This window comes from Symphodus melops (genome assembly GCF_947650265.1).
Source record: "Symphodus melops genome assembly, chromosome: 10".
Classification (NCBI taxonomy): Eukaryota; Metazoa; Chordata; class Actinopteri; order Labriformes; family Labridae; genus Symphodus; species Symphodus melops.
Genome location: NC_136700.1, coordinates 23,626,358 through 23,642,152, shown reverse-complemented (window position 1 = coordinate 23,642,152; position 15,795 = coordinate 23,626,358). Strand labels below are relative to the sequence as shown.

At 39.1% G+C, this 15,795-nt stretch overlaps 1 protein-coding gene across 1 annotated transcript; it reads left to right on the top strand.

Annotated features, from left to right (window-relative positions):
- Window positions 1–1,555: 1,555 nt before the first annotated feature.
- On the top strand, window positions 1,556–5,645 carry LOC306830466 (dehydrogenase/reductase SDR family member 13-like). Its single transcript, XM_079354000.1, has 5 exons — window positions 1,556–1,743; window positions 2,581–2,699; window positions 2,937–3,060; window positions 3,134–3,460; window positions 4,470–5,645. Exons 1-5 carry the CDS (start codon window positions 1,617–1,619, stop codon window positions 4,727–4,729), a joined length of 957 nt encoding a protein of 318 aa, XP_079210126.1. The 5' UTR covers window positions 1,556–1,616; the 3' UTR covers window positions 4,730–5,645.
- Window positions 5,646–15,795: the final 10,150 nt, after the last annotated feature.

The following is a 15,795-nucleotide window of genomic DNA, read 5'->3' as shown; positions in this document are numbered from 1 at the left end:
TACACAAACCATCTCTGTATTTTAGACAGACAACGTTTGCACACATGGGCGATGCCGGGCACATTCCTTCAAAACTTTAAAACGCTTATTTCACTTTAAGAAATTTCAATCAGGATTTACAAAGTTGTATATAACTAACAAACATTATTATTATTTTATGTCTATAAGCTCTGCTGTCGGCTTCATTTCTATTTATTTGTACCAAAACAACAATTCAAATTCATTCTATGTGCACATCTGGGCTGATATTTAATTTGCCTGCATGTTACAAACTTATTATGTCGAGATAAATCAGCTACAGCATTTCAGACATTCTACTCTCTGTGATGATAATGTCAAGAGTAATCAATCCAATTTCAAAATGGTTATTATTTCTTATTTACTCTACTTATCTTTTAGAGTCCAGAGGTGCAGCCACTCATGATCTTAAAATACTGCCTCTACTAATAGGGTCAAACACTCTTATACAGCATAATGAGAATAACATGTTGCTTACAGTGTGTTTTATGCAATGCCATCGCTAAAAGTCAACATTTCTTTCACCACAAACCAAGAGTAAACAAATTATTTCAAAGCATCCTTTTCAAAGTTGAGTACCGACTTGATTTTTTTTCTAATAAACTCCAAGACTCTGGACACAATGAGAACTGCATAAAAAAAAAGAAAAAAAATCGCATCCTGTTTGGGCTTTGTTTCCTGTTTTGCTTTACTTCAAGCAAACTAAATTCAATGTAACACAGGGGAAAGAATTATTCGAATGGAGAAGACAGAAGGCTAAAGAATATAAAAAATGATGGACAAAAAACAACAGCTAATCATTAGTTTCAACTGCTAAAATAAAATAAACACAATTGAAATGCAAATAAATGCATGAAAACAACGGTAAGGTACATCAGATAGTTAGAAAGGAAAATAACAACAACAAAAGACTAAAAGAATAAACTTTAAAAGACTGAAACATCCGATTGGTGCATTAAAGAGTCTTTCCTTTGAGTTTGGGGTTTAATTGAGTAAAATGAAAAGAATGGTTAACTTGCTGCCTAAAACCATCAATAAAGATATTTCCCCAATGTCATAAGAGTTTCAAATTGTCCTACTCATATTTAAAAACATAATAATTCACACATTTAAGATACTTGAGTGAGGTAGTGGTATTGAAGAATTTAAAAATGTTTTTTTTATTGTTTTGTTTTTTATCATGTACTCTTAAAGATCTGTGGTTGTAACTGCACACGAATACAGAGGTCATTAAATTTATTTATTTTTTACTGGAATAAATGGCGACATCTTCCGGTTGATGCTCGCTTAACAAGGAAGCGCAAACGGAAGTTGCGCCAATGTTACAAAAATCGGTCTGTCCTTCAAAATAAATTATTTTTGTTTTTTTATGAAACCAAATTCACTTATTACTTTTTGTTGGCTTACCACTTTGAAATAAATAATGCTACATATCCCGTCTTTACAATTATCTGCCTTTAATATGATCACTAAAGGCTATATCGTGTTTTTACCTTGCCACACATTTTATTTTGAAAGTCTTGACCGGGATCTTAAGTGCACAGTCGAGCGCTGAGTCTTGAAATGTCAGTCGGTAGCTTTATTTCGAAGTTTAAAAGATGTCGCTTCTGCTTTGCCTCGCAGCGGGAGCAGTCTCCTTTTATGTGCTGCTTTACTACGGTGTCTTCAGAGCAGCCCGGTGCTCAAGTTCAGTGAAGCTGAAGGGGAAGACGGCCATTGTTACAGGTAACGCACTCACCTGTTAGCTATGCTGACGTCGTAGCTGTAAGCTGGTGTTTTTGCAACTACCCGGATGTTGTTGACACAGCTGGACGGACTCACCCGTCACAATAAAGAAACAGCAAAGTAAACACAGCTGCTAGAGTCTGAAACACAGGAGACATTTGAGACTTTGATTTATAGTCTCAGTAAGGGCTCTTAGGGAAGTTTGAAGTTTATTTGAAATATTTTCTTGCCCACACTGAATCTCTTTCACGTGTTATTGTCTTTTTAATATGAAGCATGCTGCAACTTGGATGTTTAGAAAGTGCAGCCTCTACAACAGATTATTTTATCACAAAAAACAAGACCAGACAAGTTTACATTATCTCTAAACGACAACATTAAAACAGGTCCTAAGTCAAATCAACATCCTTGTTAAATATCAAGTATTATAAACATTTTTCTATATCGCCTACTTGTGTCGATTTAAATCAATGAAAACGTTCAGATGTTTTTTTTTTTTTTATTAATTCTGTAAATGTTTACAATATCCCTGCCTGAAGATTTACTCAAACTATATAACGATGACATATTTGGAAATGCATTTTCTTTTCATTAGCTTATTTACTTTTTGAACATAACCATACTTGTTTAAATATGTTCAATAAAAGAGATCATGAAAAGAAACAGCTTTGAGGTACTTCCTGCCATAGGCTATTTTTGTTTCACATGACGATTTATACGTCTTCGATTTCATTATCGTCTTGTGCTCAAATAAACAAATAAAAACACCTTTATTTTGAAGTCACATGCTGCACTTTACCACACAGTTTAATGTATGAGAATTATTCACCAACACAGGAAGCAACACGGGCATTGGGAAGGCAACAGCGTTGGATTTGGCGAGGAGAGGAGCCAGAGTGATCCTGGCCTGCCGCAACAAGGAGAAGGCTGAGATGGCTGCTTACGACATCCGCAGAGTACGTTGTCAACATCCACTGGAAAGTGTTCTGCAATGCAAAATAACTATATATATATATATATATATATATATATATATATATATATATATATATATATATAGTTAAATAAAAAAAGTGTCCTGCAATGCACTGTAGAAGGAACATTATTCTAATTACTGAAGAATTTAAAAAAAAAAGAAATATTTGTTTGTTTGTAAAATACAGTCAGACTGACTAAGCATGGATGTCCTTTAGGAGACTGGGAACAATCAGGTGGTGTTTATGCACTTGGATCTAGCCAGTTTGAAGTCAGTTCGAAGCTTTGCAGAAAACTTCCTGAAGACTGAACCCAGACTGGACCTCCTCGTCAACAACGCAGGTGAGGCATGAATGTTTAGTACCTCAAAATATCTGCAAAGAAAGTGTTTTAAGTTTCCAGCTCTGTGTCTCAGGTGTGATGGGTTCAGGACAGACTGAGGATGGTTTCGGCGTGGCATTCGGTGTGAACCACCTAGGTCACTTCCTGCTCACTAACCTCCTCCTGGAGCGTCTGCAGAAGTGCGGTCCCAGTCGGGTGATCACGGTCTCTGCTCTTCTGCATCGCCTGGGCAACATCGACTTCCCCCTTCTTGCCTCTAAAAAGGATTTAGTGTCCGGTCATTCCACCTGGCACGGCTTTCAGGCCTATAGCAGTAGCAAGCTGTGTAATGTGCTCTTCACCAGGGAGCTGGCCAACAGGCTGGAGGGCACCAGCGTCACCTGCTACAGTCTGCACCCGGGTACGTGCTCACTGCTCAGCTGGTACAGGATGTTTGTGTTATGTAACAGAGCCTGAGGAAGCTACTTTGGGTTTCAGGATCAGGAAGTATTTTCAGTTTAATCGTATGATTTTGAGCTTTTTCTTTATTCTTACAAGACCGAATAGATCCCTTGCAGAAATAAAATAGAAATAAATATAATTTGTGTTCATTACAGCAAGTTCTTAGTACAGAAATAAAAAATAAAAAAATACATGAAAGTATTTAACATTTATTTTCTTATATAAAAGAAATTAAAGAAAAACTCAGCAAGCAGCTCAGACTTGGTATTATTAAAATTTTACACACAGATATGTAGCTATGCAAAGAGTGAAGCTTTATCATTTTGCTTGGCATTTATTATTTTCTTCTAAACATCTCACTTACACAGCGTAAAATTTTAAATTCAGTCAGAAAACATTTTAATATTACGCTGGCGTGAGCAGAAATTTAAATCACCCACGTCTTCCACCCAGGATCCTGTACATCAGGTGGTTTGTTTTTTCTTTTTCTTCCTGAGTTTGGGGTCAAATTTATTTGGTTATAGAGATTATCCTGCTGGCTGAAGAATTCATGCCAGGCCCATAAATGGCTCTTCTCAGCTTGTGTGAAAGTCAATGTGTTGACAGTTTGAACTTATAGGAGTTTTTCATGGTTCTCTTTGATAGCGGGGGTCTATGTGGGCCATAGCACATTTTTGGCTGCAATACCCAGACTGACCACCGGGCAAACCACGACGCAACGCTGAGCAGCCGTGCCAGTTCAAGGTTTTATCCGTCATTGGAAAAAGGCTACTCTGCGTGCATACATTACCCACAAGGACTTTTTTCTTAAAGGGGAAGGCTGTGCTGGGAACAAATCAAAGAGGGTTTTTAGAGGACTGAGACGCTCTCTCATTGGTTGACTGTTTAATTGACTCTTTGGGAGTTACCTGTTTCCTAATACAGTGAATGTCGGGGTACTTCATGTTTGTTTGTATTTCTTCCTCCAGGAGTCATCTACACAGACCTGTGTCGCAGTATGAGCCTGTGGCAGCAGCTCCTCTTGTCTCCTTTCGCCAAGCTCTTCTTCCTGGACCCTGAGGGGGGGTCCCAGACCACCTTGTACTGCGCCCTGCAGGAGGGGATCGAACCTCTCAGTGGGCGCTACTTCTCGAGCTGTGCTCTGCAGCAAGTGGGGCCCCGGGGACGAGATGATGCTCTGGCTAAGAAGCTGTGGGAAGTGAGCGAAAGATTAACCGGCTTATCATGAGAGACTGAGACTGGATCCTGGAGCCCTGAGGACTCTGTGGGTCTCATGTGAGACCTCTCAGGACTCAGTGTGAAAGTCTGCTGTCTTGTGGTTCTATAAACATGAGAGATGATCTTTGAGTGAGGACAGGAAACAAAGGGTTAAAATGTTGGAATATTTCTGTTTGCGCTCCTCACATTCTCTTTTTTATCAGATGGCAGATGTGACAGAAACAAAGACATTTCACGATAGCATGTGTGGTTTATCCAGATTTTTATTAACCCTTCACACTCCAGCTTGTCTGCATTTATACCTGCTTAAAAGGCACAGTGTCCTACAAGGACCTGCAGCAGGTTTTGTGGAGATTCTTCAAATTCACCTCTTAAAGGAAGAACTTTTCGACTTTGTGATCCAGTAGATGTCATCATCGACCACCAGCTTTAAACCAAATCCTTGACTCTGCTGTAGTGACACACCTCCAACCCCTCTCCACTCGCATTCACACAATGGAGTAATGGATGGAGTTAATTGTTCTTTACTCGAGATGATTGTCTGCGTCCTGTATTGTTGTGTTCGCAGGCTAATGTTAGCACGCTTCTTGACTTGACTCAGAGAGACATTAGCACGGGATGGATTTTTGTGTCAAAAGTTGCACATTCTTCCTTTAAATGCTGAGTCATTTTAACAGAAAATGTGTCCTTGTCTAATGATGCATAAGCTACATTTAAGAATAAAAGACATTTGAAAACATTTTAGAAATGTAAATGTTCATATGTGTAACTCTATATGGGAAAATTTAACTCCCAGTTAAAACCATGTTTGTATGTGTTGTGGTGTTAACTCCTGGAAGCTCATCACATCATCTACATGTGTTTTATAAGTTTCTTACACTGGACAAAATGAATAAATATTAAAACAACTAAGATAAATTGTTATTTCTTTTCTTTTGACAGTCATTGGAGGGATTTGGATGTTTTCGGGTTGGATTATAACTCTTAAAAAAAAAACGTTAAAGGTATTATTTTCCTTTGAAATGAACCCAAACAAAAACCTGTTTTACTGTTTTAGCTCCAACAAATCATTTCACTCTGAAAGCAAACATTATTTCATAAAAACAAAGTGAGCTAACTTGGATGGTCAATGACAAATACTCTCTATGGAAAAGCAGAATTACTGTAAATTATTCATGTATTTATTGATATTATTTGATTTAGTATTGAGAGAATGGTGTTTAAGTTAAACTGCAGTCCTTCTGCTTCTTAAAGGGTCTGTAAAAACAACAAAAAATTAGATGCATAAGATGGAAAAACAACTAATACGAAAAATCCATTTCTTAAACACCCAGAATTATGAAATGATATAAACAGACCAACAGGACTGAACAGGATCATTCCTGGTTGGGTGATTGTGACCCTCCTCATGAAATAACCGACTCGTATGGATTTCCTCTCTTGTAAAATAAAAGTTCAAGTGAAACAGTTTGAATCCACTCGAGGTTGTCTGAGTCCTGTGTGTCCACAAGGGGGCAGTAGCACAGCACAGCTCTAACATTATAAAGCACAGCGTTTCTTGCAGTGTGCTGTTTCTTGGTCGTTGTTGCTTGGAGCAAGGTTGTAGAGGACCTTAACCCAGCGGACCTATGGATTCTGTTCATTATGAGCTCTGATTATTAACAGGCGTACGCCTCAAAGCCGGGTCAGTGTGTGTGTGTTAAGAGGGGTGCTCTTGTAATTACTCAGTAGGACATTCTTCTGCGCAGGCTTCTCCTTTAACCTCAGCGTTGGTGGGGAGGAACACACTTTCTCGATCGATTCCTATCTCGTCCCCCCTCCCCCTCCTCTCCTGCTGTCTCAGCTGCATGCTGAAAGGACCTGCGCTAAACTTCAATCCTCCTTGAGTAGCAGCTTTAATGACAAGCTTCTCTTCTTCTTTTACTTCAGGACTTCATCTCACAGTTTGGAGACGAGAGGTCTTGAAGTTCAGTGTCAACATGAACAAGAATACAAAGTTTAACACGCTAACAGTTACGGTGCAGACTCTTGACTCCGAGGTCTTCAGATGAAGCTGAAAACAGACATGTTGTTCTTAAGTTAATAAAGTATCATTTTGCAACGCTCTCACATTACAGACTAGGGTTGTCTCAATACCAGCGATTGAAATTTGGACAAATAAAACAATATCGATACCATGGCAACAAAACTTTTCTATACAGGTTAGAACTCTACAGAACTGCCGTCAATGTGATGCCTGTCCGCACCTGTGTGTCCGATCTGACTAAAAGCTGTTTGTTTGCATGTACTGACATTGTTTCCTTTTTTTCTTGGTCCTTGCTTGTAATGTACGTCGCTTTTGATAACAGCGTCTGCTAAGTCAACTGTGTAAGGCTTTGACACCAAATTGCAATTTCTTGTCTTTTATAATCAAGAAATTTGCAAGCAGACTACTGAGACGCCAAATGAACCGAAGACCTGTTGCAGTGAATTTGAACCTCTGAATCTCTGTCATGTAAAGACTTCATCACAGTAACGTCACTCAATCATCACTCCACACGTGTGGTGGTGACTGTCTGCACAGACCCTGTCCTCTGGATTTTGAAGACGTGGTTGACTTTGACCGTTTCTGAGCAAGGAGTGGATTTATTTATATGTAGACGTAAAAAAGGAGACGTGCATGTTTTGATCATGAGAAACCACCTGGAAACACAGAAGATATGATGCTTTGAGGAATAGGATGTGGAATAAACAATCTTTTTGACTGATAACTTAACCTTCCTAATGGGCTCTTTAACTCCTTAAAGTCTGCGTAAAACACAGAGGATATGTATAAAGTAAGGTTTGAGGTGATGTAAGAAACAAAAACTCAACAGAGTACACGTTTTAGTACAACGTTAACTCACTAAAGTCTCTAAATGTTTGGAAGTTAGTCATCTCAACTTTTACCCTGCAGCCAAATTAAATGACATAAATCTACAGGAGTGTTTGACAAACAATGAAAAAGTGTCACATCCTCACATCCTGGATGCTCATTGGACAGGAGCGTTGTTGTTTCTGGCTGAAGGTGTTGAGCAGAGGACGCTGCACTTCTCCTTGATCTATACTTCATAGACGTTCTGTCAGTCCTGCAGCTCTCTGCTGTTTGAGAAGCAGCTCATTGATGACTCCTGTGTGTGTGTGTGTGTGTGTGTGTTACTGTTTGCTTTGGGCAGACTTCACGGCGCTGCAGTACTTAGCGACTGGATTAGTGCATCAATTAGGCAGCTTCTGGATTCATAGAGCCATGCTGATTGATTTGAATGCTGAGAGCCTCGTGCAGGTTGTTTGTCTGAGGACAATATCAACACATGTGAAGGAGAAGAACTCTGATCCTTCACTCAGTCTGTGTCTGATTTTCACTATGTGATAAAGACATTTTTTTGGGGATGTCACTTTGTAAACATGAGATAAATGTAAAACAAAAACATATCTAAATATCAGGGTCAAAGTGTCACAGTGGCAAAACTGTTAAGACAGGACATGACTCGTGGATTTCTACTCAGAGATAACTCTGATAGTAAAACAGTTGGGTCAAAATTTTGACCCTGACCATGATATCCCAAGTTCTCACTTCTTGAGATACCTCCAAGCATGTCATTTTGCTTCCAAACATTTCCCTACTTTTCCCAAGCAGCAGATCAAAGATTCTGTGTATGATTTATTAAATCTGAATCCGTGGAACATTGCTCTGATCTCCAGGGCCTATAATATATAATACACAACATGGATTCACCATCGCACAAGAAAAAACTTAAAGCATGGGAGCGGGATCTGGGAACTGTGATTCTAGATGATGTTTGGGCTAAATGCATCTCCAACACACAAACCTCCTCTATGTGTTTAAGGCACGGGCTGATACAATCCAAAGTATTCCATCGGTAACATTACTCCAACGACAGGCTAGCTAAAATATACTGGGCTGGTCTCCCCACCTGTCCCAGATGTGGCACTCACGTGTCACTGGACCAGATGTTCTGGTCCTGTTCCTCCTTAGCGGATTTCTGGTCCTCCATTTTCGACTGATTAGATTGATGAAGCATAACGTTCATGGCATCAAAATCAACCGACTGCAGTGTGGATCACTTGTGGCATTATGTTAACTTTTTTTATTAACTCTTCAAACTTCACATAATGGTGTTCAAGTCACGTGTGTGGGCAGAAAACAGGGAGGAGAAACCAAATGCAGAAACAAAAAATATTTATTTTAACTAAAAAGGCAAAAAAAAAACACAAACAAAAACGTGCTATTCAAAACAAAATCCAAAACGGGGAAAAAACCATGAGCACAAAACAAAGTAAATCCAATCCGTCAAGCGCACAGAGAAACATTCAACTTCAAGCCAAGTACAAAAGACAATGAACCAACAAGAGTGTACGAAAACACAGAGACTAAATAGACAGGGGTAATCAGACACAGGTGAGACTAATGAGACAGGTGAGGACAATCAGGGTAATCAAGACAGGAGGGAAAACATAGAGAGGCAGGGAACACTGAAAACTACAGAGTAAACCATGAAACACTGAAGACAGAACTACAACTTAAAACAGGGAACACTATCAAAGACAACATGTATTCCTAAATGGTTAAGGCTTTGTAGCAGCACTTTTAACTGAGACCAACTGACCAATGGAAAGGTGGTCAACCATAGGCATAGGCATTACACGGATGATCTATAGGCTACCATGTTTTAGGATCCAGAATGCATGTCTTTTTGAAGCAATTATAGGTCTTACAAAAAACTAAGCAAATGTTCACTTGGATCCTGACAACTTCTCTTATATTTTCAGGAAGTATGTGTATGATATCCTAATACAATCTTATGATTGTCTTTTTCTTTATTTGTTGTTGCTTTGTAGGAACCGGTCAGCAAAAACCCAGATGACCCATTACCAAAGTTGGATGTTGGATGTGGGTCAGCCTCCACCAATCCACGGATAGCCCTCATTCTTTTCCCTGCAACCAATGTGAGAAGAGTCAGTCAATCAGGTAACTTGAAGATACACCAACATATCCACACTGATGAAAAGCCAAACACCTGTGAGCATTGTGGGAAGAGTTTTAAATTTTAGCTAAGAACCGCACTCATTAGCAGTGAAAATCGGCCTGCCTTGTGTTTTTGTCAGATTTCCAGGATGCATGACAAAATAAAACCAAGCTGTCACGCAGACAACACACAGCCAGGCTGAAGACAGGATTACTATCCAGTTCTAGGAACACATCCATGGCGTCCTTGTCCTTAAATTGTTTCAATTAATGTTGTGTTGTTTGTGTAGGGATGTATGATGAAAAATGACAAATAAGAGACCAATTGTAATCGCTGAGACTAAACCATTGGGAAACTCTCGAAGCAAAAGAGAGGGTTATCTGCTTCAGCTTTCTGCTTCTGAAGTCATTACGTCTTTTTAGAAAACAGAGGCAGCGTGTAGAAAAATGTGTCTCAAGTAATTGTGAATAACTTATAGTGTGACACAGCTTTGTGACATGCAGGCTATCGAATAGTGGCTTCAGTGTATTGTTACATCACCAGCATTGTGTCATTTGAATCCAGTTTTTTAAAGGGTTTTAAACTTGTGATGGTTTTAGACCTAATCAGTTGTTGTGTTCTCTGACAGTGATGAGGGCAAGCGACATGTAAACAACAAAGACAACTGTTAGTGAGCGCATATTCAAAATTAAACCCCCCCTCGTCACCTCTTCCCTCCAGACACTCCTCACTTTGCAGCGTGAACACACACACACACATGCACACACATCGTCCAGTTCTTATCAGCAACAGTGGGGGTGTCGATAAATAGAAGCATCCTCTGGGTCTTGTTATTTCCTCCTCGGCAATTAACGTTCCCATCTGCTAACCTGTGATTAACGGTGTTTACCGATACGCTGTGGCGTTTTCGACTGCTCCAGTAACAGAGCACACCTTCCTCCCTCTTCCCAAACACACCCTCATCCTCCTCCACCTCCTCCCACACACACCTTCATCCCTCCTCCCATTTGCAGCTCAGACTGTCAACATTGGATTTATCAGAACTGGTCTCCTGGGATTTTTGGATCTGCCCACAAAAGTGAAAGATTTCTAAATTACTGTGCCATATGCTGCAGCCCAGATTATCCACACTGATTGTGTTTCTAACATATCGGAACAATTCATTGATCAAGATTAACACTGGACTCACTTGACTCTGTGTGTCTGTCAAGTCCCACTTGGCTTTCTGGAGGGTTGTGTGGGAGCTTTTTTTAATTTGTTGCTTTTTTGGAAGTCAGGATCTTGAAAGAATATTTACATTTGTGAATCGAGCTCAATTGTAAATGAGATGTTATTAGAAATAATAAATACATAAATATCATTTGAGGTACCAAAATAGTTTTTAAGGCAGAGTTGGTATTTTCCCCAGATACAATTTTACATTTTGTTTGAAATTGTCTTTAGGTCCTGACATGAATGCATGGATGAAGAAGTCCATCATCTGTAGCAGTTATAAGGAAGTAAAAACATTGGCCAATGTCTGCCATGAGGTACCAATCTGAAGAACCAATCAGGCCTCCCTCAACGTGCGTCACAGATGACAGAGTTTATTCTTTGAATTTGTTTTTTGGCTTGTGCATGTAAGTGAGGGGCGTGGCTTTAGAGGGCGCACAGAGGGGAGGGAACATTAAGACAGGCCGTCCCACCCTCGGGGTCCCATCCTCATGTCAGGTTACATAGAATTTGAATAGCATTACCTGAAATTGTTTATTTATTGATCAATAACAAATATTTTGTATTTGAAAATATAATGAACACAGGCTAAATAATAGTAATAGTAATAGTAATATCTTGGATTTACAAAACGCATTTGAAGGAACCTCAAGGAAGTAGTAAAAAGGGCAGCAGAAATAGGAGACAAAAAAGGAAATTCAAATACAACACAAAAAAAAAGAAGAAAAGAAGTGTGCTCTGTGCCCTATAGCTATTACTAAAAGAAAAAAACCTGACCTGAGTCTCTGTCCGTCTGTCGGTCATCCATTGTGCAGAAATGTCATCTCAGCCCTTCTTCCTCTGTCCTCAATAATACGCACATGAGCCAAAATGTGCTCTCAAATGAAATAGAAATACTATGACATGATTGAAAACAAATTCATTTTAGCAAAAAGCTGTCTGTGTTTTGGACGTCTGGGGCCGCAATAGTTTTGTAAAGTCAAAGTGGGGTCACGAGCCAAAAAATAGGTTGGTTACCACGTTAAGGCAATTCAGAAAAACAGCTTTAAATGCAATGTATTCAATTGCACCAGTTAAAAAGTCTCCTGTGAACACTGTAAGATTCCAGACAAATTCCTGCATTAAACGACTACTCTCCATTGTGCAGACGTTAATAGAAGTTTAAATCATGTAAACTCTTTCCAGTCAGTCATGTTGGTGTTTTAATGATCCTGCCTGTTACCCACTGGGTCTGAAAACAACACGCCACAGACGTGGCGAGAAATCAAACCTGCCGCATTTCCAAACACGTTCAGTCAAAGCACTTAAAGCTAAATGAGCCTTTGTTGTCCAATTTGCTAAAATGTAATGAGAAAACGCTGCTTGCTGAGCGGAGATCATAAAACGGTGACGTAGCAGAGAGGTAAATGTTGTACAACATATTAATTAGGCAGAAATCATACTGTTTTATTGGTCGCTATGGTAACTAATTGCCAATTAGATGCTCAGAAAAATATACTTCTCATGCCTTCATGTAATATTGTTACATCCAGACTGTAAAGCTTGAATCCTCCTGCTTCTTCACAGTAATAATGGTGTCCATTTTCTTAGTTTAATTTTAAAAGGATAAATCAGTGGTCAGTCAACATCAGTGAATCGTGTGCCCTGAAAATCCAAAGTCAAAAGATAATTTTTTTTATTTAACCTTTCTTTAACCAGGAAGAGAAATTCATTGAGATTAAAAATTTATTTTTCCTGGGCAGAGAGAAAGAAAGAATAGATGCACATCATTCAAATATTTGACAGAATTTCATGAAAGCTCTTAAAACAAAAACAAGATTTTGTTGGGTTTAAATTCTTAAGTATTTCAAAACTACATCTAAACTAAATGGAAACGAGTCCAGGGCCAAGGAAAACATGGAGCATGGAGGAAAACGCTGGAGACTCAGAGTGGGGATGTTGAGGAGAATGCGACCTACATACTACCTACTGTGTCACTGCTTTTGTTTTTGTTGCCATAATGTTTGAGTTTAAAATGATAACTTCCTAACTCTGTACTACACATCCCTCAGGTACAAACAGCCTGAGCTCTCTGGTGAAAAATGTTCAAGTTCACTTTTTTTCTTGTTTGATAAATTGTTGTCACATACCGAGCAACCCTGGAACATGGAAGCGCACACTTTTAAATTTAGTGACTGGAAATATTCCCATTACTTGAGTTTTGTTGAGAGGAAAGATGACGAGAACATCATTGTCAAATTAATTATAAATAAAATAAACTGGCCCCGGTATTAGGACTCTTTCTACTGAAAAAACACGACTTCGAACCTCCTTCAGCACTTACAATGACTGACAACAACACAACTTGAAACTTGTGGAAATAAATCCCGCCAGCTGTAGAACCTACAAATGCCTGCAAAACAACCAAGACTGGATTTAAATGGTTGACAGCTACAGGCAAAAAAGAACTAATTACATTGTGACATAGATAGTAGTTTAACATATTACCATTGACAGGGAGTAATATATGACTTTAAAAAAGAGTAACATTCTTTTTTTCAGTAACAAGCCCAACACTGGCCGCGACCCACTTGTGTTTAAGACTTGGACCACCTTTTTATATCTCGATCATATCAGTGAGTGTGAGACATAACCTGAAACAGAAACAGTACGTAAACAGCTGTAACGTTTGCAGCTTCTTGAAGCCTTCTGACAGCAGCTCATCTTTCTCAAGGTTGCAGGTTTTCTCGGCTTTTCATCGGAAATTGATTGAAAAATTCCTCAACAGCTGAACTATTGATTTCCCTGTGATTGTGGGTGGGCAAGAAAAGCCAAACATCCTACGCTAGAAGTCGCAGATCGAAGTCAGCTGTCTGTGCATTTAAACACACACTGTTTACACAATGGCCTGCATGATAAGTGTTCTTCTGTGCGTGCTGGGTTATTTTCCTGCAGCTGTAGTGCAGGAATCTGTCTCTCTTTGTGATGTGGGACTTGTTTACTCTGCTCGCAGCACGCCTTTCTTTCCCTGAAGACGTCTGAAACGAGGTCAGGGTTGGAAACAAACATTCACAATATAGACACAGGGTCACTGTCAAAGAAACTTGTAGATGTAAAAGTTTGTGTCAGTTTGGTTTTGGGCAGCCAACAAAGGATGCACAGACGCGAAATATAAGAGACCCATATGAAAACCAACAGTTTGTGAAGTGTATCCTTTCTGTCCCAAAAGTAGAGTCAGAAAGGTTTGATGGAAACCAGATACTACTAGGAATCAGAAAAAATACACAAGCAGAAAGAAGAATAAATACAAATAAAAGTAATTAATAATAAGTGAGTACATCCAATTACATAAACATAAATACAGAAGAATGACATAGATATACACGACATAGAAAAACAAGCACTTTTATTTGACACAAAAATGACTGGGGTAGTGGTTAACGAGGAGGTTCATGGTTAATCTCTGTCTAACAGTGGCCTCACTGTGTGGAGTTTGCATGTTCTCCTCGTGTTTGTTGGTGTTCTCTCCAGGTACTCTGGCTTCCTCCCACAGTCCATAGACATGCTTGTAAGGTTCACTGGTGAGAGGTGTGTGTGGCTGGTTGTCTGTCTCTGCGCAGTGATTAACTGGGGAACAGTTCAGGGTGTATCCTGCCTCTCATCCAATGACGGCTGGGATCGGCTCCAGTCCCACACGTTCCAGAATGGGGAAAAGGCGGTATTTATAATGGCATGGATGGATTAGAATGACAGATTTCGCACAAATAGCTTCATTAAAGAAATCAATAAAGAAATTAAGTCAACCAAAAGGCTAAATTTAAAATAAAGATGAACAGAAAAATGATTACATTACATTTTTCTTTTATGGATTTCATTTTATTCTTAAATGTTTTTTTTACCGGTAGCCTGCCAAATCAATGAATCCTTGACACAAGCCCATCTGAACACAACAGATCATGTCTTCTGTTCGATCGTTTTCGTGAGTTGCCAAAAAAGTATAAAATAATTGTTTTTACTATATATTTTAATATTCCCCAGCCAGCCATGACATTCACTGTGCATTTAAACACCATTACAAATCACAAAACAAATTCATTAATCTTCATTATGGATCACATCCTCCATTTCCTGTTCCACATACAATTTACTCAAATTCCAGTCATCACAACTCCTTTATTTATCCTTTCATGTGGTTCCTGTTCATCTTGTACTGCTTCTTTATGTCTGCATCCCCTCTCCATGCTCCCTGTTTAATCGCCATCTAACCTGCTCTAACTGTTCCAGCTGTTACATTTAAAGTTGAAAAACTCCAAAATACCAACCTCTTCAGCCTTCCTAATTAAAGGAGCCAATCTTTTGGTGTATTCAGTCTTTGATTTACATAGATTGAGAGAAGAAAGGTAAAACCAAACTGCACCTGAGCTTCAGGATGAGAGCCCCCTCAGCCAAGACCCCATTTAGATTGGTACTCGGAGGCCTCCTTGTAGATATCTGAGGAGTTTTAAATCAGGTGGCTGCTGAAGATTGGCTTCAGAGCAACCACCTGGTGCACCTCAGCTGCTTTCCATGTTTCATCCACAGTGCCATGCTCTTCCAAGCACACATTTGATTTTAAAATAGGGTTAATTCAGTACAAATATTGTCTTATACAGTAGGTCATACTCTGCTTTTTCTTACATTAAGTTCCAGACTTAAAAAGTATCTCCTTTTAGAGTTTGAGGGAAAATAAAAGTGCAGAATTTAAAACGCTAATACCAGTAAAATACACATATTCAGTATCAGTATCGGCCTCCAACAGTGCCTTAAATATGGTATGCTGATAGCATTACTTGTCAGCTCCAAAAAACAGCTAGTTTTTGTCAATTAATCGTGAGTGTAA